General features: G+C 39.2%; 1 protein-coding gene across 1 annotated transcript in view; it reads right to left on the bottom strand.

Moving 5' to 3' along the window:
• The window catches only part of DST (dystonin), a 476,155-nt gene that overhangs the window by 165,563 nt on the left and 283,511 nt on the right, over positions 1–27,081 (bottom strand). Inside the window, 12 exon segments of the mRNA XM_044917613.1 lie at positions 175–279; positions 371–532; positions 628–705; positions 858–986; positions 1,074–1,539; positions 2,586–2,740; positions 3,047–3,140; positions 6,249–6,376; positions 6,463–6,558; positions 9,109–9,228; positions 12,069–12,175; positions 12,271–12,383. Of these exon segments, the coding sequence (XP_044773548.1) occupies positions 175–279; positions 371–532; positions 628–705; positions 858–986; positions 1,074–1,539; positions 2,586–2,740; positions 3,047–3,140; positions 6,249–6,376; positions 6,463–6,558; positions 9,109–9,228; positions 12,069–12,175; positions 12,271–12,383 (1,753 nt within the window).

The following is a 27,081-nucleotide window of genomic DNA, read 5'->3' as shown; positions in this document are numbered from 1 at the left end:
GCACAAGCAGGGGGAGTGGCAGGCAGAGGGAGAGGAAGAGGCAGGCTCCCCGCTGAGGAAGGAACCCGACGTGGGGCTCGATCCCAGGACTCTGGGATTATGACCTGAGCCGAAGGCAGCCGCTTAACTGACTGAGCCACTCAGGCGCCCCGACAGTTACACTTTCTGACTTACCTCGATTGTCAGTCGGGCTGGATGATTTTCCAAAAGTAGCTGCTCTGCAATCTCCTGAACTGACTTAATATTTTCTTCCTTTTGATCTAGTTCTCTCATTAATTCCTAATGTAAGAAAGAATGAAGAAGCAAGGTTAGGAAATAGACCTAAACCTGAGACACGACTTTGGCATTCAAGGACAAAGGCTGTACATACAGCGTGGTAATCTTTTTTCCGAGCTATGTTGGTATTTCTTTCGCTCCAGTCATAAGCGACTTCCTCCTCTTCTTTTTCATTCAACCAAATAAGTTCATTAGTTGCACGAGTTACAAAATTATGGAGTGTATCAATGTTCCGTTCCTGATTCCGGGATGTATTCTTTGTAAGAAAAATCATTATAAGAATCATGTCTTGACCATATAGAGATAAGGGAAATTCCTAATAAAAGTTAAAAAAAAAAAAAAAAACCTTACCAAGAGTTTTGCATACTGACTCTCTAATCGGTGTAACTTTTCGGCATAAGTTAATTTCAGAGGTGCTGTCATTTGAATCTATAATATGGGATAAAAAGACATCGAGGTTAGGGATTTTAAGGAATTCTGACTCATACTCCATCTATTATTCTGTTACAGAGTCTTTATTTAAAAAGAGCAAAACAACAGCAAGCTAAAATGAAATACATACAGATTTTAAATTCATATACCTCACTGATTTTAGCTTCTTTAAGGCTAGATTCAAATTCTTCAATAGCTCGGTGAACATTTTTATGATTTTCTAAGTGGCTTTCAACACTTGGCAAATCTGATCCCCACTCAGTGAGGTCCAGCTGCACCTTTAAACAGAAAGTTACTAGAGTTAAAAAAAACAAACTAACAGCAATAAAGACTGAAACTTTCAGGAAGAATAAACATTCTTTTACCTGCATCTCATCAACCCAATTCAAAAGATCCTGAACAAATTTCATGTTGATTTCCTCTTCTGTTAAATTCTGATCCAGCAAAGAAGATTTCAAAAGGGGCTTTCGGATCTGCATCAACTTCAGAGTTTGCAATGAATTAGTCTCTACTCCTGAACTGAAACTTGGAACTAATCCCCCTGATGGGAAACCAGGTGTATAAGCCGGAGTGACAGATGGAGTCAGGCGGGAAGTCAGACCTGATGACAGGCCTGAGGTCACACTAGAAGGGGTCAGGGAAGGCGTTAAACCCTGGGTCAGCCCTGAGTTCAGACTGGGGTTTAAGGTCTGTGCAAATCCTGAGTTTAAACTTTGAGTAATTCCTGATATCATGAGCTTCGTCTGTTCTGCTGTCAGCATGCGTCCTTTGCTGTACACGGAGGAACATTCATTCCTTAAGGCCATAATTTCATCACGCAGTTTTGCAACCCTGAAAAGAAAATCAAAAGGAATAAACTATAATATAAAAGGCATTTTTCACAAAGAGTGAACCTTAATGCCAACTATGGACATTAGTTAGTTAACAGTAATGTATCAATATTGGCTCAACAGTGGTAAGAAATGGATCATACTAATGCAAGATTGTTGGTAATTGGGGAAGGGGGCTAAAAGGGGGCATATGGGAACTCTGTATTTTCCTATCAATTTTTCTGTAAACCTGAACTGTTCAAAAAAGTAGTCTACTAAAAAAAGTCACTATAATCATATTAATAAAATTTTGCATCACAATTCTTTTCACTGAACTTTGTACTTTAAGCACTTTCCAGACTATCAAAAGTCTTTATAACTATCACTTATAATGAACATAATTACTACACTATAATGTGATCATTATCCTATTGTTTGACATGTAGGATATTTCCAAATTTTGGTATTATAAAATATCTCTGACATGAACAAAAAGCTTTTTTCTATATTTATTTATATATTTTCTATATTTAAAATTATAAATTCCTAAAAGTGAAATTACTACATCAAAGCATCATTTACAATTTTTGTTTTATATATGTCATATATATTTTTATAATATATATAGTCTACAACCTGTAAAGGTTCCATCCCTACCCCCAAACCCACTTCTCAGAGATAGAAGTCATATATTTTTTTTCCAACATTTTGTTATAAACACTTCCATGATAGGATAAATAGAATACTTAAAAATTGAGTTATAAAGGATACTTTCCTTATATTTTCCCTTTTTCAAATGTCATACAAGTATTTTAACTTGAAGTATGTTAGTTACTACATTATTAAATATTGTATGTACTATAAAATATTTTTCCTATTACTTATCTTCGAAGAAAAAAATACCTATTTAACATATCAAAATATATCAGAATTAAGGTGATACACATTTTCAACAGAAAAGAGCATAAGAAATACATTTCATAAAACTGCCACACTCTACATTCCCATCACAAGTGTCCATGAAGCAATTCCCCAGAAGGACAGAATATGAATAAGCAGGAATCTTACCTCTGTACCAACTGATCTGCCTGGTAGTATTTTCCATCAATGAGAATCTGTACATCAATTACATGCTGGCGTAAAAGGTTCTCACATTCAAGTATATACCCGGCAATTTCTGCTTCATTCTGAAACTGCACTCCTGATTCTAATCTTTTAGAATCCTGTGTTTTAAAAGAACTCAACATTAATTCCAAGAAACAAGTTTCAAAACTAGCCTCAAATATAAAACTCAAAATACTGGACTGCAAAGCTCCTTGGGTCTTCTCTGTTTTCCCTTTTGGTTCAAAAATATGTTTTCTCTTTGCGCACTGTTCAAGAGAGCAAACGGTGATCATAATCTTTAACGAGCTTTAAGTATCAGTAGAAAACAATACCAACAATCAACCAAATGTTATACAAAAGTTTTAGTTCATCCAAAGGTACAGACCCCTCCACCACAATCCCAATGGCTCCTAAAATTAACTTACAGACTGGAGAGCATTTCGGGCAAGTATCAGTTTGTCTTCACAGATGACACTGTCCCTTTGAACTCGGTGGGCAATCTGCTGCAACATTTCCAACCTAAAAGAAGAGACAGAATAAATGAAAGCCTCTCCCTTTGAAGTCACAGAATTTACCACCCCTGAAAAATACCTCCCCCCCAAAAAGTAAAACAATCCTACAACAAGGACTCAATACCTGTGTCCATCAAGGGACTCATTGCCGAAGCTAATGCAGGAGTTGATCAGCGTTGGACCACAATTAACTGAGAGAAAGTTTTCATTTGAATCCAGACTGGTCTGGGTGCTAGTAATGTTACTAAACACAGAATCGCTGCTTCGGTAGCTGTAACTACTACTGTGCATTTTTAGTCCTGAAATGATGTTCCTTCTTTGACCATTCCAAGCCAACGAAAAAGTAGGTCTGCTAAAAGCTTTACTTCTAACGGTGAAAAGCGGCAGCTAAATGTCACAGCCCTAATGGCTCCTTAAATATGCTCCAACCTGCATACTTAACACGCAGCAAATAATATGCTGATAACCATTCAAAAGAATCTCGCCTAAAGCCATGCGTTTGCTAGCTGAGGTTTGCCTTTTGTAGCCTACATTAAACCTCTACAAGTACAGACAAGGCAGGCTGATCAGGGCGTCACTGGAAAAGATTTGCCAAATATTTTCATCAAGAGTCATCCCATTGCAGCCACCCAAAAAACAACTCAGATGCCTCCCTGAAGCCCAGGTACAATTAGTAAAGGCTGTTCAGGCAATACCAATCATCAGCTTAAAAACACAAATACTCAATCACAGCCTGACTTTTGTAAAGGGCCAGGTCTGTCCTGAGTAACACAAGGCTAAAAACTGGTACTTAGAAGCACCTATAAACAAACAAGTTTCATGAGAAACAAAGTTCATTTCCATTTTAACCGCCGTGTCATTTATCAGGTTAAACTAACTGGAAAAGCAGCCATTGGCCTTTCTTTATATGACATGTTCTCAGGAATGTTACCCCTAATCTTACTATAGTCACTTTATATTTTTTAAAAGCCAAAGTGCTAAATAGAATATCAATGCAAAGCTTGCAAATTCAACTTGTCTGTGCTTGTTTTTCCTTTCGATAGGTTATTACATGGCAAAAGAACATTGGTTCTTTCTCATTTATCTTTTATACATTCCCATGCCACATAGTTATTATTTGCAATTAACCGTTACTGCCAAAAAGCTTGTTGCGTCAAGAAAAATGAAGGCATTTATCCAACCAAGCTTGTAGAACATTTTCATACTCCCAAAACTACAGAGCCAAACTATGGCTTCTCCACTCTAAAGGTAGATATTTTTCTTTTCAGATGGCAGGAAAGGGGAAATTTGAGAGTATCCTGTAAAATACAGTTAGTAACCAGAGAAGCATGAAATAATAACAGCAGCACTAGCACTTACTAAGCAATTATTATGTGCCAGGAAATAAACTGATCATTTTACATGCATGACCTCATCTCATACTCAACCAGCAAGGGTGGTAGGTACTATTACAGTCTGTTTACAAATGAGGAAACTGAGGCTGAGGGAGGTCACGAACTTGTCGAAGATTACATGACTTGCAAGTTGAGCTAAAAATCTAATCCAGGATTGACTAGCTCCTGGACCTTGAACTCTTGACCACTCCATTAAAATCCAGCTACTACTCTGACAAATAAAATTCTACTCCCTATCCTTTCTCAGACATACTTTTCCATTACTTCTCATGATTAGCTTAGCATGTAATTTTAATCGCCCAAAATTATCTCCTCCAAAAAAGGTCCATCCTGGCTATTTCAAGCTCATTTTGGATCTAAATCCAGTTATGCAGATAGAATATTACACTTTAACAGGAATATAATCAGTAATTAATAAACGACTGACAATTTAAGACTTGCTCTCGCATCTTCAATGCACTATTTCCTATTTCAACAGTGTGGAAAGTCATGTGTGGGGCACAAAGAACACGAGTATACCAAATGCCTCTGTGTCGCAGGCACTGCACTGAGCACTGGCAACACAAAAGACAGAAAAAACAAGTCTGTCTCCACCTTCTTGGAACTCGTAACTGTGAACAGGCAGCCCTTAATCAAACGATCACAGAAATACATATAAAATTACAACTGAGATATGAAGGAACAATACATGTAAATAGGCGAGTTATAACCAAGACATCTGAACCAGGCTGGGAGACCACAGGAAGTTTCTTGAGGAAGTAACACTGGAGCCGGGATCTGAGATTCATCAGGAGTGAAGAGAGACAGGGAGGGTGAAGGAGACTTCCCTGCCAAAGGAACAGATGGTGCACAGATCCTGTGTATGGAGGAGGGCGGGACCTTGGCACATCAGGGCTCCTGAGAGACAGTCAGTGTGGCTACACCACAGAGAGCAAGGACGGTGTGAGTGAGGCGGCCAGAGAGGCACTCCTGAACACACAGGCCTTGTCGTGGGAGGCCCAGCTCCTAGGGAGCTCACAGCTCATGAGGAACAGAGATCACAATTCCCTTCCCAAGTGCCAAAGTCAGGCTGTGAGGTAAGTACTGTAATGGAGACAAATCCATTCAACAAATGTCTCCTAACGACTAAGCAGTGCTTTCCCAGGCAACTGGGTGTAGTGGGAGAGAGAATGATAGAGTCAGTGATGATTTCATGGAATAAATGCATTTGTAGAAGTCGGAATTTGAACCATTTCCTGAGTGTTTTCTAGATGCCACTTCACTGCCCTCTAAGTGGAGACAGACTAGACTCTTGTTTCCATTGCCCCATGGAAAGAGGGCCATAGCAAAAATACAGCAAGAAACAAAATAAGTTAACTGTTGACCTACATATCAGCTTCTGGATCCAGGCCCTGATGATTTAGAAGCCAGCATGGGAAATTCTCGCAGGTAATTTAGATTATTAGATGAGACTTCACACACCAACCCAGCCTATCGGGTCCCTATTTAAACATTACTTCACTGATTACTCCTCAAATCTCTTGGAAGAGTTTCTAGATAAGAAAATGAAGAATCAGAAAGACTAAGTGACTTATCCAGGGTCACACAGCCTAGGACAAGAAAAATATAAATGTTGGTCCAAGGTCTGCCTGGCTCCAAAACTTAAGTTCCTTCCATGAGAACAAAGAATCACCTCCCCACACCCAGCCTGATATCCACAGCAGAAAACACCTCCAGCCTACCTTTCTACTTCTGGGCGAAGTGCCTTCTCCCTCTCGAGCATGGCAATAATGAGTTTTCCCCACTCTTTCTCTATGTCATTTGGATGATAACCTTGCAGTAGTTTGATACGTCCAAATTCTATCCAAATCTTGAGAAAACAAAAAAATTTAATATGAAGCAAGGATATAAAAAAAAATGATTATGCTTGACAATACAAAGGAAATTTCTGCTTACCTCTAGTAACTTATATAGGCGTTTAATTTTTGATTTTTCTGTCTCCTTTGGTGGAATTTCTGTTTCTTTAAACTGTAAATACTGATTATAAAGTGCCTAAAATGAAAGGGAAAATAAATGAAGGCCCAAACTTCAAAGACCTATTTTCATTACCACGTAACGTTACCACTTCAAATGCTATTTACTGTGTCATATGCATTCAGTGGGATTCCTTTATAAAACTGACACTCAAGGACAATACTGATTCCCAGCTAGTCAGTGACTAGGTTACAGTATGCAAGATTTGACGAGGGTGTAATTACTGATGTGAGCCATGATTCAACATATGCCGTGCAGGGATCTGGATAATAATAAACCATGGCAGTGTTTAGTAGGGCTCTACTAAAAATCTCTCCCAACATACAAACAAGAAAACATATCCTTTAAAAGATGCACCTTCCAAACGTTGCACTTTAGCTTTGAGTTTTCGGAAAAATAATCTGATGCAATTCCTACAAAGGAAAAAAGTGTTCTCTTCTATATCATGGATCTATCCTTGAAAATAGAATTCTATCACACAGAATTCTTATCACATAGCTAAACGTTGGTTTCAATGTCCCATTGGCCAAGTTAAACAGATATTTTAATAAACAAATATAGATGCTATTGACTGCTGCTATTATTATAGAAGTTTCAACCATATAATTAAATTATCTGGTTTGTAGATACTAATTTGAAAATCTCTTAAATAACTTATTATATTAAAAGGACCTTCATAAAATTATGTAGATAAAACATATCCACATTTATTAAATACACACTAATTATCTCATTTTAATTCATGCTGTTTTTTAAAAAAATTCCCTGTAAAGCCTCAGGCAGCCACATATTCTGAAGGATTCCATTCAACGTTTTGCTGGCTAATGAAATTATTGGCATTCCCCATGATGTTTTCTTCCGTGTATTATGTGCTATCCTAGGCACCAGCAAGTAATCTGTCTAGTCCTCAAACTTCTTCCAAAACTTTAAAAATTTGCATTCATCAGAAGCCAGTACAAATTTACCCAAGTGTCTGGACAATAAGAATCCATCTGGAAATAAGCTGAACTTGAAATCTGAAAACTGTTTTGAACTCAAAATGCGATGTTTCAGGATGTCCATTAGAAAATAAGCATATAATGCCATTCTGTGCTACACACCATGCATGGCGGCTAGGGTGAACAAAGGAGGAAATCTTCCTGGCCCCGGAGAGGTTTGCATCCACATAGGGAGACATCACACAAACAACTTTCGAACACTGAAAAAGCATCATATCGACACATGCCAAGGAACTTCGTGCCAAGGACAAACTCCATGGCAATGTGAATAAAAACTGTTCCACAAATATTCTGTACAGATGCATGAACAACAATGAATAACTTTAGCAGGATCCACCCTGGGTTATTACAGTTCTTGCAATTCCAGTTTGATCCAAAAAAAAAAAAAGCCTATCATTCAAGGAATTAGACTTGTTGTTAATATTCACATTATCAGTTTTTTGAAATAAAGCAGATGACTTTGTTATTACAAGTTCAAATATACAAAACGAGATGATATTCTTCAATAAGTGCACATATCTAGAATTCTTTTATATTTCTATAATGTCTTTGTCTCAAAGAGGTGGACCTGTTTTTAGGTAGTAGCAAATGTTTTACTAATGAATTCATTTATACTGGAAGTCAGGTGTACATTTTTTATTCCATGGTGAAATAGAGTATACACCTCTTGCTATACAAAATGAAGCCTCCGAAGCAGTTTTTTTTTTTTTTAAAGATTTTATTTATTTATTTGAGAGAGAGAGAATGAGAGACAGAGAGCATGAGAGGGAGGAGGGTCAGAGGGAGAAGCAGACTCCCTGCCGAGGAGGGAGCCCGATGCGGGACTCAATCCCGGGACTCCAGGATCATGACCTGAGCCGAAGGCAGTCGCTTAACCAACTGAGCCACCCAGGCACCCCCGAAGCAGTTTTTAACAGGGTTCCACCACAGGCATATTCCCAACCACTGTTAAACTTGTCCCAGCTTCCCAGAGACCCCCCTGCCTCAGCCATCTATCTGGTAGGCTCCAGGCATTCCCTGCACCAAAAACACTTCAGCAATGTCAGTCCCAGGGTCTCTCAAATTATATCTTATCACCCTCAACAATTCAAAACTAAGGGACTATAAATCTCTAAGATGTTGCTGCTATTATGTTTTAATTATTAACATTTACCTCCATTTTCTCTGAATAGGAGATGAATAAATTTAAAAATTGCTTATTTACTAGTGGCTTGCCAAGGGCAATTTTTCTTGAACTTCTGGAATTATTATAACATTATTTAGAAGTTTAATAATCAGGGCGCCTGGGTGGCTCAGTTGGTTAAGCATCTGACTCCTGATTTCGGCTCAGGTCATGATCTCAGGGTCATGGGATCAAGCCCCGCATCCAACTCCATGCTTAGCACAGAGTCTGTTTAAGATTCTCTCTCTCTCCCTCTGCCCCCTCCCACTCACATGCTCTCTCTCTCTCTAAAAAAAAATAAAATAAAAAATAAAATAAAATAAAATAAAATAAAGTAAAATAAAAGTATTTTTTTAAAAAAGTTTAATAATCAACTCAATCTTTCATAACTTCTACAGTGACACAGACCTTTAATTCCACAGGATTATTAGGAAATGTTCTCTCAGACATTGTGGTCACATGGTGTCTAATCCACTGAATGAGGTAGTTCACCATATTCTGGTATTCAATCCATTTGACTTCAACATCCTGAAACAATAAAATGACAGAAAAGATCCATATCTGCAGATAGTAACATTCAAATCTAACACAACTTAGAGGTCATTCTGTGAATTTATGTCTTTAAGCTGACAGTCAGAACCAACTCAATGTCTTCTCACTTTCCACCCAGTCCCACATAAACAGCTTTAAAAACATGCTAGCAACATTTGACAATGAAGAGTAGCCTAATGAGTGCTACTTCTGATCTAGAGATAGTGGCTGCCTGGGGAACTGTGTTAAGAAGGCTTCTGAGGCTGCATCCAAATGCAGCAGGAAAAAACACTGCGATCATTTTGGGGTGTTTTCCAGGCACCCAGGAAGAGGCAGTAATAGGGGCACCTGGGTGGCTCCGTGGCTAAGCCTTCAGCTCAGGTCATGATCCCGGGATCCTGAAATACCAAAGCAGGGGGAGCGGGAGAGGGAGAGGGAACACAAGCAGGGGGAGAAGCAGTCTCCCTCTCCCACTCCCCCTGCTTGTGTTCCCTCTCCCGCTGTCTCTCTCTCTGTCAAATAAATAAAATCTTTAAAAAAAAAAAAAAAGGAAGAGAAGTAATAGCATGTACAAGCCAGGTTAGCTGCCATTGTCTGCCAACCTTTCTAGATCAAAATCCACTGTCTACCTGAGACTCAAAGATCTATACACTATGTAGGAGAGTAGGTAGGAATGAAAACTATAGGAAATGTATATGATTGGATTACTCATTAAACAAATTTTAAAAATGGAGGAAACTGGAAGGCTGTCACCTGCTATATTCAATTAAGTATCTGATGAGTGCTTATTATGTTCAAAGCATTGTGCCAAGTGTTGCAATAGGAATTTAATACTTTAAGAAATAATACCTTTTATCAAAGAGTCACCGTCTAGATGGGGAGGCAAGAGATTCTTAATATAAACAGTTAATCAAAATGAAAACCGGTATTTAATTAAGTGTTAAAATACCTGAAACAGGTAATATATGCTAAGGGTTGAGACAATAATCGGGTAAGCTTAAATGTGCCTCAGAAAGGTCACCAAAGGATTCTCGGGAAAGGTAGTCCCTGAGCAGTTCTGCAACAACCAGTAAGTAATTCTTTGGTGGGTGGGGGTAGGACAAAAGATAGGATAAAAGTCCCAAGTAAGTCATGATTCTGAACTAGAAATGCCCTGGCTACCAGCAAACAGTCTGTGTTGAAAGACTAAAGCTAAAAAGGTAGGAAAGCAAATTAATATATGCAGAATTTTTTTGAAAGATTCTACTTATGTATTTGACAGAGAGAGAGAGACAGCAAGCACAAGCAGGGGGAGCTGCAGGAAAAGGGAGAAGCAGGCTCCCCGCCGAGCAGGGAGCCTGATGTGGGACTCCATCCCAGGACCCTGGGATCATGACCTGAGCTGAAGGCAGATGCTTAACGACTGAGCCACCCAGGTGTCCCAGTATATGCAGAATTTTGAATGTGAGAATATCTAGACTGGATTTCACCTTACAAGCCCTGTGTAATCACTGAAGGTTTTCAAGCTAAAGATATCAGATTTTAGGAAGATCAATTTGGTGACAATGTGCAGTATTGTTGGGAAGAGAGAAACAATGGAGATGGAAAAGTATAAAAAAGCTGTCATCCTAGTTCTAGTGTGAAGGGGTAAGAGTCAGGAACGGGGTGAAGGGAGTGAGAAGGTAATACAAGTCATGGCCCTAAGAAACAGTCTCAAGCCAACACTCAACAAGGACTTGCTGGCAGACATCACAGCAGAGGAGGAGCACGGGAGCAAGTTACGCAGGGGTCAGGAGAGGATAAACCTCTGAGAGAAAGAACAAGATGAAGAGAATGGAAATAAATGTAGAAACAAGAGCACACAGAGGTGAGAAAGAGACTAGAAGAGAGAGCTCACCAAGATGGGCTCCAAAGTCTTCGAAGTAAAATAGAAAAAAAGGAATCTGCGAGAAGAAGGGGAGAAGCCCAGGGTGAAGGGGATCATCCTCAAATTCATAACCTCTGCAGGGTTTCCGGTTCTCTTCCAGAAATACCTAAGTACATGTTCATATAACCACTACAACACGCATGGTTGAACCGAATCACACATATCTCTGGGAAACAGTGGACTAATGAGGAGCCCAAAGCTCCCCGTACCGGACACCTCACCCTGCTTACAAAGTAGCTCGGGTAGTTTGGCAAAGTCAAATAACCTTCCTCTACATATCACCTTTAAATAAAAAAAAAAGAATTCCTAGCCAACTTATTTCATGAGATTGTGAGAGTCAATAACATTGAAAGTGATTTCAGAAGTGAGATATTCTACAATATGCAGAAGGATATCAAACACTGCAAATGTAAAACAGCAGCAGGTTAAAAATGAAAAACTCCAAAATTCAGTGGTTTAGAGCTTTCATTTATAAAAGGATATATAACTCAAAATGACCTACTTTATTTATGACAAAGAACAAGTTTTTTTTTTGAGTTATGCTTTAATTGTTATGATGGAATACTGTCATGAAAATGCAAACAGGACTGGTTTATTAAATAGCATCTTAACTCTAATTCTTTAAAGAATATTTGATATTGGGGTGTCTGGGTGGCTCAGTCAGTTAAGCATCTGCCTTCGGCTCAGGTCATGATCCCAGGGTCCTGGGGTCGAGCCCCACATTGGGCTCCCTGCTCAGCGGGGAGTCTGCTCCTCCGTCTGCCCCTCCCCCTTCCCGTACTACCTCTCTCTCTCTCTCTCAAATAAATAAAATCTTTAAAAAAAAAAAGAATATTTGATATTTAAATACTGTAAAAAGCTTTATCAAAGAATTCAGTCAACTCGTCATTACTGAATCAGCAGCTTCTAGCATGAAAAAACTAATACTCACATTTGCACCAATACCTTCACCACCTTCAGGGACTTTGGGAAATGCATCATAGAGAGATGACACGTAAGTTATTACTGATTTTTCATCAGGTGAGGAGACATCAACATCTATAAGCAGCAACATAAATTATTTCAAAATGTTGATAGATTACTTTTGATCAGACTCTCATGCCAGTCGACATCTAGTCAGGACAACAACTCACCTTCAGGATCCAGAAGTCTTATAACACCAATTTTTTCTGCTACATAAAAAGCGTGCTCTAAATTTGCAAGGTTGCTTTGAACAGCAACAGTATTCATGTCTATCAGGTCCGGCCTAGGAAAAAATTCACCAAAATTAATTAACTTTTCTCATGTGCCAATTCAACATTACACTTATATGTTGACCTATTTGCATAAATAACATTTCGGCAAATATTAATACTAAGCCTGGGTTGAAATACAGAGATTTTCATCAAACATTTAACACTGCTGACCTCTCTTAGAAACTTGTGGATGCCAAAACCATGTGCAGTGAGGAAATTATAAAAATTAGAATGTATATAACTTCTGACAAAGTCTAAGAATTCCCATCATCAAAATATATATGAATATCTGTCACATTCAACTTATTTAAGCTCTACTATTCCAACCGCATCCTTCCAATCCAACTAGCATCCTCTCAATGTTTCTCCCCAAACACAAAGGTTTATGCTTTAATTCAGTGCCTCATCCATGGCATCCACCATCCAATGGACAGGATGCCATTTCCTGTCATTGTTGTCTTCTCACTATTCACTCGTCTTTGTAAGCAGGGATTAAGCCCTACCTCCTTTGTGGAGCCCTCACTGATCTTCCCCACCCTCATTTTTCTCTGTTCCCTGAATTCCTTACACTCCTGGGCCTGTACTCGTCAATCTGGCATTTAGAATTATCACATACTTCCCTGCCCTATTCATTCACTGTTTAATGCGCATGCATATCTTGCTTCTCACCACTGGCCAACTCTCAGTCAGCAAGAACCATGTATTAATAAACTTGTATTTTATCCTTCTGCTGAGACCAAGAGTGGCAATATATATCTATAGATAAGTTGGTAAGCAGGTTGGTTAATTCTGAATCATAAATGAAAGACTAAAATAAGCACTAGTTCATATCTTCACAAGATTGCATATGCGCATGCCTGTATACACGCATGCGTTCACACACACATGCGCACACACACACATCCTCATACACCAGACTTCAACTCTTTCTAATGTGTGAAACTTCCATGATACTCTAAACCACAGGGATACTTTAAAGCTAGCTCTGTCTATATACAAGACAGGAGAAGACTTCCCAAATACTCCTTGTAGAGAAAGCGGCAAAATAGGTTGGTTGGAAACTTAACACAAGGCCAAAAGCCAGTCAGGAAACATTCATCTCAAAGCCAAAGCATTAAAAGAATGCAAAAACAAATGTGGAAACTGTAAAATTCAAAAAGAGTGGTCCCCATCCCAAAATCACTGAGTAAGAACCAGCTCATCAAGTTCTAAGGACAGCTCTCAGCAAAGTCCACAGACATTCTGGTTTGCTCAAAATAATCATTTGGGAACTGCACAAAGGGTGGGAGGGCTCCGAGGTCATGGGGGGGACTAAAATGCAAATTATTTTGAATACTACTTGGAAAGCTGTTCACAGGAAAAAAGTCTTTAAAAATATATTATTAATCTTAGGAAGGTAAGCAGCAATTTGTACTCTTCTTTTATCTGCTGAGGAAGCAGACTTCCGAAGAAATCTATTTATAGTTTTATAGCTCTTTGAAAAGTGTGCATAACCTTGAAATGTAACTACCATGACCTACTTACCTATTTCCTGGGAAATTATTAGGAAATTTGTTGTTTTTCATAGGCACCAGTATGATCACTTAAAAGTGATCCTACATTTATTATAGGACCATTAAATCTACTGACAGCAATAGAGGTAAATGGCATACCTCTAAAAACAACGTTTTTTATTCACACAGAAGCATTCCGAAGAATCTGCCAACTTCGAGATTACTAAACAGGTGAATATATAAGTCTAGACAAAAACAAATATCTAAAGTTCAAAAACTGTTTTGCTTCTGTAAAGTTCACACATTTTGAAGAAATAAAAACCAGCCTTTCTGAGTTTATCAAACCTCCCAACAAGAAAGGGCTCGTTGTTATAAGAACCCTGCCATTAGCAAGAACGTAAACACTGAGTAATCCCAGAGGGAATGAATAAAGTCATTGAAGAATCAAGTTTTTGACTAAGAGAATAAAACATAAAACTTCCTTCAGAATGACATAGTCCTTTCAGTACAAAGGCAGCTGTATAATACACTGAGTTTGGATAAGTCACCTCTTTTATCGTGACATTTAACACTTTAAGGGAACAAAAACCCAAGTGGTGTTCCTCTATGAAACAGTAGACAAAATTCAGCAAAAGGAAAAAAGAAAACAACTGTAAAACCACTATGAAAAACTAACAGCCTGAAAGCTTTCAAAATTCTGTCCCTCCTCGAGCTCATCTCCTAGGCATTCGGTCATTTTCAGTCTTTCTGCCTTTCCACTCTGTGTCCGGAGCTTCCGGGAGAGGCTTGTGCTGTGACCTGTCTCTACTTTCCTTCTCCCTTACAGTCTCACTGGGATCATGTCACCTTTAAAAACTTCAGCTATTTTCCACCTACAGAAGGTTTGTATTTTCATTCGAAAGGTTTTATTTCAGTTTCAGATCTCCTTTTTGTGGAACTTTAATAGGAAATTTCATTCCCATTTTTAGGTCTGACTACCCAAAGTCTATTACTGCAAACGTGTACAAGGCGGCACCCCAGGTTCCTGTAATGCATTAATCATTCTAATTTCCCTATTTTCTGAAAACCTTTCAAAATCCTATATTGTAACACTCTGCCACTGGAAGTAATATATATTAGTCTTTTATGGGAAAAGGGCCATTCTAACTCTTAACTTGTGTTATTATTCTATAATATAAGCTTTCCTGAATGACTCGATTTTCATAGATAACAATTTTTTAAAACATACATCTATATCCTACCTTTCTTGCATAAATGATTAAGAAGAGATTACAAAGAAAAACACAAGAAGATAACATAAATTCTAGTGCAAGTATAAAACCAGGATAGGGCCATAAGATGAAAACTAAAAGTAAGGCCAAAAAGTGCAAACTACTTATATGCATGCTTAGTGCCCCTAATTTATTTCAAAAATATAGGGCCAAACGTATTGAAGTGGCTATTGCCATAATACAAAATAATTTTGGATAAAAGTAATGTTTATCTTTCATACAACACCCATGTTGAAAGAGTATTCTCTCTAGACAAAAAAATATATACAATAGACTACACACACACACACACACAACCTACATACATACAAAACTACATGCATATACACATGTATATGTGTATGGGCATTTAGGTATATATAGGTATGTGTGTGGACATATATATTACTTATTAACATATATATTAATATATTTTATATACGTTACCACCCACACTGACAGACAAACTTAACAACATGAAAACCGTAGAAAATATTTTCTTGGTACAGACACCCCAAAGTAACTTTCCAGTCCCCAAGTACTTTATTAACATATTAGCTCACATGAGAATTAGATAGGATTCTGAGAGAAATTTTGATGTACACAGTGTTATAAATGGCTGAAGATTAGCACAAGAAACTACCCAAGGCTTCCACATTACATCATGCCAAACACTGAAATGGTCAACTACAAGGAACATGAAACAACATCAAAATACTTGGAAAGAAAGTACTTAGAAATGGCCATTGGAACATACTTGAGGGGACACTGAAAAAAGTTAGCTAAGAGTGCATTAGTGCAGATACAAGATTAACAAATTATGAACCAAAAATGTGATAATGGCTGAAAGGACAAATCTAATAGCAATAGTCAAAATCCAAATCAGAATGTTTTTTCAAAGTATGCAAAATTTATTTAAATTCATAGAGTTTATTTGGTTGTGTTGGCTCTCAACTGACACTCAATAATTATTTATCATGTGGATACAGACCCAAGTTTTGGCTACCCAGGATCTGAACCCTCTTCCTATGTTTGGCAAATTTTCCATTTTAGGAATCATGAGAGTAAGAGAGGAGCAGAGTCCATTTCCCAAAACAAAACAAAAACACATCAGGTTTTCTTTTTGTCTCTGCCCTTTGCTCAAGAAATAAATGTCCACTGCATACCTCACCCCCATACATGACACTAGCTGATCAACTCATATTCTTCCTATAAGACCTGGCATTCTCTGTTCTCAAATGCTGTTCACTATCTTTATTTCTGTATTTACAACAATTTGTTATAACTATGCACGTGTCCATCTCTCACAATGGACAGTGGGCTGCCTAAAGGCAGAGGCTGTGTTTTATCCATGTTTAGAGCTTCAATATCTAGTATAAAGCTCAGCACATGAATGTCTGAGAAATGGATAAGTAATAAAGAAATGAAAGAGCTTTGAAGGCTGGAAGGTACCATCTGATACCACTGATTCAAATTCCTGGAGATATTTTCCATCCCAGGTTTGTTCCTTTTCTTTTCTTTGCGTTAATTTCTACGGACAAAGCTACCACCTATAGCTTCCAATCAGGATTTCAAATCCTTATGAAAATCCACATGGAATAGGACATGATGTCATAGCTTCTCCGTGAACTAAACACATACCCTTTTGAGGTTTCCTAAGGGCCTTTCTCTGCTGAAAACAATCTGGAAAACAGGCATGAACTGAAAACAACCAGCAAGGGATAAATTATAAAGTTTCAAAAAAGCATAAATTACTGCTTCTGGGTGTGAGTCCTCCCTTCTAATGCTCTCATGTGCCCTCAACTTCAGCTACCGGTAAAGTTGCCAGTCGGAACGTCTTATAAAATAACAATAAACAACAGGGATTAATATATATTGGTAACTATCATGTGGCAGGCAATGCAGTGAGGGCCTCGAAGGCATTATCTCACTCAAGCTCCTCAACAACCCTAACCAGTATGCTATGTTATCATCCTGAATTTACAGATGAAAAAGCTTAAGGAGATTATGCAACTTAAACAGGAACACAATCTGACAAGGGGCAGTCAGCATTTGAACATAAGATAACATAATACTGAACACAAGATAACAAGATACTGTGTCTCAGTACAACACCTGAGCAATTTGCTGCACTATGCCGGCGTTATAAACTGAAAACATCCGATATGAAGCTGACAAATCAAGATAAAGAAAACACAGAAGAATGCATGCTTGTGCTGGTGGGGAAAGTGATACGGATAATGGTTGTAATACAAGGACCACAAGGGAGCGTGTGTGTGTGTCAGTGAGTATACCGGCATACTCTGGAAAATAAACTCCCAAGAAATCAGCTGTAGTTCCAGATTGTCACCAAAACAGTACTCGTCGACATACACGATACCACTGTTTCCCACACTTGGAGTGCTTTTACGGCCCTAATCCAGACTAAAAGAATATAGGGAGGGGCCTGGTCATCCGTATTTTAACAAGGTTCTGCCCTCCCCCAGGTGATTCTTCTCAGGCAAGTCTGGGAACTAAATCATCCTAAAATTCCTCTTGTCGCTAGTATATCTTTCATTTTCTTTCAAAATAATCCATATTCTGCACTGGCAAAAAAAATCCACCATACTCTCAGACAATTAGGTAACAAGGCAAAGACAAAGAAGACACAAACATGCCTACTGCCTTAGACTCCCAGTAGGAGACAGCAAAACTTTTCCCTCTTTTCCAGTACTGATTTTTTATTGCTTATATCTAGAGGAAAAGAAGACATTTAAAATGGGGGAGGGGGGTGGAGACACATTTCACAGTGGCCTAACTCTGGAATACACTGTAAAATGATGAAATTTGGAAAGGACAGCATTTGGTGACAGATTTTTTAATCAAAATCAAAACCACTTAAACTTTGTGAGGTGAGATATCTGATCATTTGAAAGGATACTGAGCAACAATTTTCTTTCTCAATTAAAAAAACAGAGAGAAAGTAGAATGGTGGTTGCCAGCAATTTGAGGGGAGGGAAAGAGTTCTGGGGACGGATGGTGGTGATGGTTTAACAACGTATTAACGTACCAAATGGTAAATGTTATGTTATGCATTATTTTACCACAGTTTTTCAAACTTTAAAACATTTTTTAAAGACAATTTTCACACATTTGAGAGAAAAGGTTCTGACGTAGAAAAAAGTGACAGGGCTCTGATTCAGGTGTCCCGTGATTTAGTCCCAACTTGCTCTCTGACTGTGAACACACATCCAGAAACCTGTGTCTCAGGTTCCCTTCTACAAAAAGTGAAAATCAGGAATTAGAGAAAATCAGGAACTACAAGAATCATCTAGACTTCCAGTTATCCCTTAGGGAGTATCTTGAGATGTGTGTGGGGGTGAAGGGAAGGCATTTTGGGCTGCTATAGCCGTAAGGTCTTTTTTTTTTTTTTAAGATTTTATTTATTTATTTGACAGAGAGAGACAGCAAGAGAGGGAACACAAGCAGGGAGAGTGGGAGAGAGAGAAGCAGGCCTCCCGCAGAGCAGGGAGCCCGATGCAGGGCTCGATCCCAGGACCCCGGGATCATGACCTGAGCTGAAGGCAGACACCCTCCAACTGAGCCACCCAGGCGCCCTTGGCCGTAAGGTCTTAAGAAGCCACGTGATTTGCCCAAGGTCTCAGGAGAGGATTCATGTGAAAGTACTTGTGAAATGACGTTTAAAGAGCAATATACATGGGTGATTAAAAAGCATTCACTTGCATGTAAAGAACAATATAACGAAAATGTCAGAGAAGGCTTAACTTGGTGCTTTGGTAGGCTAATTATAAGTAATTCTTCTCAGTCAACAAATCAGCAAGTTCATTCATTTACTCAATATTTAATAATCATCTACTATGCCCTGGGCAGTGAGGCATTAAGAATATAGACACTGTGTCTATGGAGAGCTCAGAGCTCTAAAGGGAGTTCAGGAGAAAACCTGGTGGAAAGAGCACCCAGGCAGAGGGAAAAACATGTGCTCATGCATGAAGGGCATGTGAGAATAAGACCGCTGCTGGGGAGGGGCGCCCATAGCAGGAGGACACATGGTAAGAGATGGCTGGATGGATGCAGGGGCCAAGATGATGCAGAATCTCATGAACTTCTTCAAGGATTCTGAATGTTTTTCTAAGAACTACGGAAAACCAGTGAAATGCATCAAGGAGGATTACAGGAGACTAAATGATCAGATCTGAGGTTAGATGTGGAAGAAATCTCAAGTGGTTAAAGTATTCCCACAGAATCCAGGTAGGGAACCAGAGCGGCTTGCAAAAGAAGGTGGCAGCGGTGGAGAGAAGTAGACAGGCCGGATGATATCTAGGAGGTCAAATCCACAGAACCAAGGGGTGAGGGCACGGATGAGAGTCAACACAGAGAGCAAAGAAAGTCAGCAGGCAACCCTGAAAAACTCCCGACATGTACTGGCCTTGTAGCTGAGTCTGCAGATGGAGCTGAGCAGGAACAGCCCACGAAACAGGGGGAATACCAGGCCAGTGAAGTGCCATAAAAGCTGAAGAAAAAGAGTAGGATTTCAAGAAGAAAAGAACGGACAGTAGGGCCAAAGACTGAGAAGAAAAAAGAGGCCTGAAAAATGCCCGCTGGATTTAACCACATGGAAGTCATTCGGGATCTCAGAAGAGTTTTGGTGGATTATGGGGCCAGAGGCCACATTAGAGTCGGGTGAGGAATAAATACGGATTGAAGAAATGAAAATGGAGGGTTCAGACAACTCTTTGGAGAAGTCTGGCCTTTAAGGAAAGGAATGATGTAAGGCAGTAGATGGAAAAAAGCACGGAGTTAAGAGAGAAGTTCTGTTTGTTGTTTTATGAGCAAAGAGGCTTTGGCGTGCTTAAAATCCAAGGAGAAAGATCTGAGCACAGGAAGGAGGGGTACAGGCCTCGGATGGGGGAAAGAGGATTCCTCTATCAAATAGGAGCAAAGATGGGCTAGGACGGGTGCAAACGAAGGCAGCTTTGTGTCTTTGGTAGCAAAAAGAAAGACATTTCACTTGCTGGCTTCGATATTGTCTGAGAGCAGGAGTGCAGATCACCAGTTGACAGTGAGGGAGGAAGAGGCAGTGTGAGGGAGAGAAGGGGTGAATTAACATGGGTAGAAAAAGACTGCTGGTTGGAACCATTTGAAGCTGGTCATTATGGAGTCACAGTGAAACCAGTCTGCTCTGAGAGCTGACTTTCTCTGGTGTGCTTCACTCCTTGAGCACGTGCACAGACAGAGCAGGTAGCTGGGCGCCTACAGGGTCAGGCTTGGCCAGAAAACTAGTATATACTCGGCAGCATGCGAGGAACTGAGAGGGATTCTGGGGAAGCTAAAAACAAACCAAACCAACAACAACAAAAAAACCCTTCATTTACCTAGAAATCAGTCTTAGAACCACCTCTGTACTCCAGGACACTACGCATCTACTCACACACAGATGCACGAAGCCACGGGTGCCTCCCAATGTCTGCTCTTCTGTAGGTCACCCAGTAACAATGTGCATGAAATGTGCCTCACTTACCCTGTGATAGTACAGCAGCTGCCATAACAAATTCCTGTAGATGACTGTTGCGATGAAATCATGTTCAGGCTCAGCACAGTCTTACTGTTCTTATTGGTGCAAAAAGCCTCTCACCTTGGCCCCCTCCCCTCAGCGGAAAAAAAAGACCTGTAATACGGTCTTCACCTCCCCCGGCAAGTAAATGTGAACATGCAAGAGATCCACCCACAGTTTCGTAAGTGGGTGTAGGTATTCCTTTATGCTCATATTTGGGCACATATTGTTGAAAGAAACAAAGCTATGAAGGTAATTTTCCCTTTTCTCAAAACTAAATGCCTCAATTTATTTCAAATTTTCTTCCCATTTTTTTCTACAAAATGACTGTCCCAACAAGACAGAGAGCAAAGAATGAAAAACACGATGATTTACGGCAAGCTTTGTTTGTACGTCAAGACTGGAATCCAGCGCTGGAAATTAAAAGATACCTAATGAATAACAAGTCTCAATTCACAAAGAACAATTAACCCTGTAACAGCCTCATACCCTTTAACAAATACAGAGAATAGTATTGATATTGACAGAGAAGTAATTCCTTCAATACCTATATTTCAGTGAACTTAAGTAAACCTTAGTCACTAGGGGATAAATACTCCTCCAAAAGGGGATAAATCACTTATTTTTTACTCTGATAGAAAATAAAATATTAAACTACTTCATATCACAAAATAACAAAGGAATATGAATCCGAAAATTAGTCAAAGCAGTACTGCAACAAAACAGATGGACCTCTCAAAGAAAAACAGATGGAGAGAAGACCTGTTAGCTGTTCCCTACAACATAAGGGAAATCTTAGTGTTAGAGACGGGTAAGAAGAGCATGCGGACGGGAGCCAGGACAAAGAAGCCTATGTCAGGTTTCCAAGGAAGGGGAGTCTTCCATCAAAGCCCAGCCCCTCTTGCGCAGTACCGTTACCTGCCCTGCCCCGAGTGGGTCAGCAGCAGCACTTAGGGAGGAAAGGAATCTGACATTTATCACATACTTCCTAAATCTCTGGCGTTGTGATAAGGCATCCTCTCATATGTTATCTCAAGACAGGCCCCACTGAGGACATTCTAACTTCCTAAATAATACATCAACTCTGAAATTTGCCAACTTATTTGATCATTTTTCCCCCAAACTCTTAACACATACATGCTTAGACTAAGAGCTCGCACACCAGAGGGAAATGTAAGCCTGCAATTTCAGCTCTGGCGCATAGCTTAAAAGTTATTAAAAAAAAAAACAAAAACAAAAACACAATGTTATGAAGAAAAGGGTAAATGTTAAAAAGAACAAGGAAACATGAATGGGGTTTAGATCTGCTAGAATGCATTAACAAAGTAAGGGAATGTTTCTCAAAGGCACCATGGAGGGGAAACAGTGCAGAAGGGGTATTTCAGTGCAATTCTTCTAGCAGACAATTCAGATATAGGTCTGAAAATTTTAAATGTATTACCCTTTGACCTTCTACTTCTACTTCTAGGCCCTTATCAAACCAACACATTCACTCATCTGCACAAAGACACATACAAAGTTCAACACTTTTTAATAGCAAAGAATATAATGCCCATCAATATGATGCTATTATGTTATATCTATACATTAGGATATGCTGCAGTATTTTATTTTTTTTTTAAGATTTTATTTATTTGACAGAGAGAGACAAAGCGAGTGAAGGAACACAAGCAGGGGGAGTGGGAGAGGGAGAAGCAGGCCTCCCACTGAGCAGGGAGCCCGATGTGGGGCTCGATCCCAGGACCCTGGGATCATGACCTGAGCTGAAGGCAGACGCTTAACGACTGAGCCAACCACACACCCCTACGCTGCAGTATTTTAAAGGAATAAGGTAAACCTATTTCTGCTGATATGGAAAGACATCCAAAATAAATTGAGAAAGCAAAATGCGAAATAACATATATACCATTCTCTCAACTGTGTTTTAGAAAAGATTATAATAATGCTCAAGATTAGGTGCTTACGTAAATTATATCTCAACAGAGATGACCCTTCCCCCCTGCCGAAAAATAAGTGATTGTATATGTGCAGAAAATTTCTGGAAGAATACAAAAGAAACTGAACAGTTGCCTCTAGGCAATGGGACTGGGAATCTGGTGAAAGAAATCACATTTCAATGCATGCCCTTTTATTTTACTTGAATGTTTTATTATGTTAATGTATTACATTTTCTATTAGTTGCTCTTTTTTTTTTAATCACAGATACAACAAAAAGTAGGGCTGTGGCAAGGAATACTTACTGTAGAAACTGCTATAAAATGTACCAGCTTTTCAGGGTGAGCTCTGAGAATTCAACTGTTTTGAGTTTATTTGATAAGGTAAATAAGCAATTTGATTTTGCCTCACAAAGTGAAATACTTGTGACTTTTTTTTAATGGACAGTAACTAGATTTATTACGGTGATCATTTTGCAATCTATACAAATATCAAATTTATACACCTGAAACCAATATAATGTTGTATGTCAATTATACCTCAATTTAAAAAAAAGACTTTTCTGATGATGTCATTTTATTTTTTTTTTAAGATTTTATTTATTTATTTGACAGAGAGAGAGATAGCGAGAGCAGGAACACAAGGAGGGGGAGTGGGAGAGGGAGAGGGAGAAGCCGGCTTCCCGCCGAGCAGGGAGCCAGGTGTGGGACTTGATCCCAGGACCCTGGGATCATGACCTGAGCCAAAGGCAGACGCTCAATGACTGAGCCACCCAGGCGCCCGATAATGTGATTTTAAAAATATTATAAAAATTAATTTCACCTGTTTCTTTTTACTTTTTTAAATCATTTTTTTAAAGATTTTATTTATTTATTTGAGAGAGAGAATGAGAGAGAGAGAGCACGAGAGGGGAGAGGGTCAGAGGGAGAAGCAGACCCCCCCGCCGAGCAGGGAGCCCAATGCGGGACTCGATCCTGGGACTCCAGGATCATGACCTGAGCCAAAGGCAGTCACTTAACCAACTGAGCCACCCAGGCGCCCTCTTTTTACTTTTTTAATATGGCTAATAGAACATTTAAAATGATGAACCATGAGAGACTGTGGACTCCGAGAGACAGACTGAGGGTTTTGCGGGGGTTGGGGGGGTTAGCCCAGTGATGGGTATCAAAGAGGGCACATTCTGCATGGAGCACTGGGTGTTATATGCAAACAATGAATCATGGAACACTAAATCAAAAACCAATGATGTGCTGTATGGTGACTAACATAACATAACAAAATTAAATTAAATTTTAAAAAAAGATACGTACTTATTCCCAAATTTAAAAGTCCATGTTCTAATCAGTTCTGTTCAACAGGAATATTTGTGACTTTCCCAAAAATTAATAACCTTCAGGGCTCTGTGTCTACGCCTAGCCAATGACCACACACGAAGCAGAGCCCATACTTGCGTGGTGTGTGCTCACACACACACACACCCTCACACCTTGGGGTTCTGCAGCCTAAGGGCGGACCTGGTTCTGAAGGGAAAAAATCACCTCATCAACACTAACCCAACTTCCGATGGGAACATTTCAAGCCCTATGGGGCCTCCTCCCAGTATTAAACCAGTCCAATCCAGTTTAGCTTGTAAGGTGTGCCTGAATCCAAGCATGTGGCTGAATCACAGGCCTCCAGGTCAGACTATTAAACAAGACTCTGGGGGCGCCTGGGTGGCTCAGTTGGTTAAGCGACTGCCTTCGGCTCAGGTCGTGATCCTGGAGTCCCGGGATCGAGTCCCGCATCGGGCTACCTGCTCAGCAGGGAGTCTGCTTCTCCCTCTGACCCTCCCCCTCTCATGCTCTCTCTCTCTCATTCTCTCTCTCAAATAAATAAAAAATCTTTAAAAAAAAAAAAAAAAAAGACTGACCACAGCCTTACAGTCTAATCTTCCCAATTACAGCATCTTTAAACATTGAAAATTAATGAAATATGATGGTCCCAATAAATTCTAACTCAAAATGCAAACAATGAACAAAATAACTGCTATCCAGGGGCGCCTGGGTGGCTCAGTTGGTTAAGCGACTGCCTTCGGCTCAGGTCATGATCCTGGAGTCCCGGGATCGAGTCCCGCATCGGGCTCCCTGCTCGGCAGGGAGCCTGCTTCTCCCTCTGACCCTCCCCCCTCTCATGTGCTCTCTCTCATTCTTGCTCCCTCAAAAAAAAAAAATAAAAATTAAAAAAAAAAAAAAAAAAAAAAAAACTGCTATCCAGCTACACTCAGACAAGTGAAAAATGTCTGGCTGCCTGATTAGAAAATATTTAAATGGCATACTCCTGAATACCATCTACCTCAAAGTTGAGTCTTACCTGAGTAATATGTTTAAAACTTGCTTGTGAAAAGAGGGTCAGCGGCCTCAAAAGGAAATTTACATGAATGAATAGCAGCATAAATTAAAAACAAGACTAGGACTAACAGATGCTAGTAAGCAGAAATAATCTCTCTGCAAAATACCCCCCCACATACACACATTTCAGTCTTGACAGACTTAGCATCTTCCTCTACCACCACCTCAGGCTTGCCCTGCTCTACTACACATTTTGCACTGTTCTTTCTGGCCTGTGGGCGCACATTCATGTTCATACCTGCTCAGGTAGACATGTTTTCACAGTGAGTGCGGCTGTTTTGGAACTTGGCTTTCATCGATGTTCGAGGGTAGCTGTCTACATGCAGTGACTGATAAATTAAGACAAGTCAGGGGTTGGATTTCAAGCTAGAAGTCAGAGCTTTATTTCTTTCAAAAAAAAAATCAATTTTACTGTGATACTTGGGCACGCCGTTAAATCAGAACACAGAAATATCAGTTGAATCCTCTGTTTGGAACACGTACTATGAAGAACGTGTGCTATGGATGGGAATTTTAGTCCTCTATATCCAAACTCTACCAGAGTGATTAATCTACTAGAGTTTAGAATCCCGTGGCTGCAGATTCTCAGTTCATTCTACTTCTCTTGCTTTTAAGTTACTTATCGAATGCTTTTGTGACATCCTTTTGATCCAAGTGCATCAAATTCAGTCTACCTTGTTATTTTTTTCAATGAAACTTAAGGTTCGGGGCAAGAGTGAGGCTTATTTACCCGAGATCTCTGTCCAGTTGCGGTTTGCAGTGAAAAGATTTTAATATGCTTTAAAGAAAACTTAAACTATACAAAGAAAACAAGTTCCAACTAGTATAGGTAAATGGCAGTTTTATTATTTGAATTCTTTCCATTAACAACTGAACGTAACAAACAGACATTCCTAGAAGGAATTAGGAACAGCTTCCTAAGACAGAATTAATAGAAAACCATAGTGTTTGTATCATTAACTGATTTATTTATTATTTTTAATTAAAGTATAGTCAACATACAATGTTATATTAGTTTCAGATGTACAACATAGTGATTCTACAATATATCACACTGTGCTCACGATAAGCATAGTTATAATCTGAATCACTGACCTATTTAAATAGATCCTATGGGGATGCCTGGGTGGCTCAGTCAGTTAGGTGTTGGACTCAATTTCAGCTCAGGTCATGATCTCAGGGTCATGAGATTGAGCCCCGCATTGGGCTCCGCACTGGGCATGGAGCCTGCTTATGATTCTCTCTCCCTCTCCCTCTCTGCCCCTCCCCTCAACTTGGATGTGCTTGCTCACTCGCTCTCTCTAAAAAAAATCCTATGGAACTTCGTAATCTCTTCCACTAAATCATACTACTTTATCATTCTTATTAGCCTTTGCGTAATCCAGGCTCTTCACTTCTTTAGGATAATATGACATACCAAAACTATAGAACAGTTCATTTGTGGTTTTGCTCTTACTTATGCTAAGTGTTTTCATGTTCTCTTATTATCTACAATGTTCCTCACTACATTATGAGTTGTTGCGATGCTATTTTTGTTGATGGCTAATTCCAAGTTATGCAATTAATGTTGTTCCTCATTAATTTCCTACAAGGGACCAAGATCTTTAGTTGGCATTTATAAATGTACTATTCATCTAGTCATTTCTTAAATTCATCAAGAATTTTCATATATCTTTGCTGAATATCATTAGCTTTCAACGCTGCACTATCCAGTTGCTCAGGTCAACAGTTCCATTTCTTGATATCTAGTTTGCCTGCAGGGGATTATGATAAGTAGTTATACAGAAGCCTACGAGGACTTGAGACTCCAGAGCAGTCACCTCCATCATTTAAAAGGTAGGTCATGTTTCCCTTTTGAGCTCCAGTTTCTTCAATTATTTAATAATTTGATCATTTAATACAAAGATAAAAATGAAAATAGTGTCATCTCTTTCATAGGACAGTGACCATTTTAAAAGCTATCATATATAAAAACAGCTAACACAGAAATTGATACATGGTCAACAGTCTGCACATATTTCTTGGGAGCCTTCTATGTGACAGTTACTTTCTTTTTAACTTCAGGGATCATCTATAAATTAGTCTTATGATAA

Source organism: Neomonachus schauinslandi, chromosome 8 (assembly GCF_002201575.2).
Source record: "Neomonachus schauinslandi chromosome 8, ASM220157v2, whole genome shotgun sequence".
Classification (NCBI taxonomy): Eukaryota; Metazoa; Chordata; class Mammalia; order Carnivora; family Phocidae; genus Neomonachus; species Neomonachus schauinslandi.
Note: the sequence above shows the minus strand (reverse complement) of the source record. Positions and strands in the feature narration are given on the sequence as shown.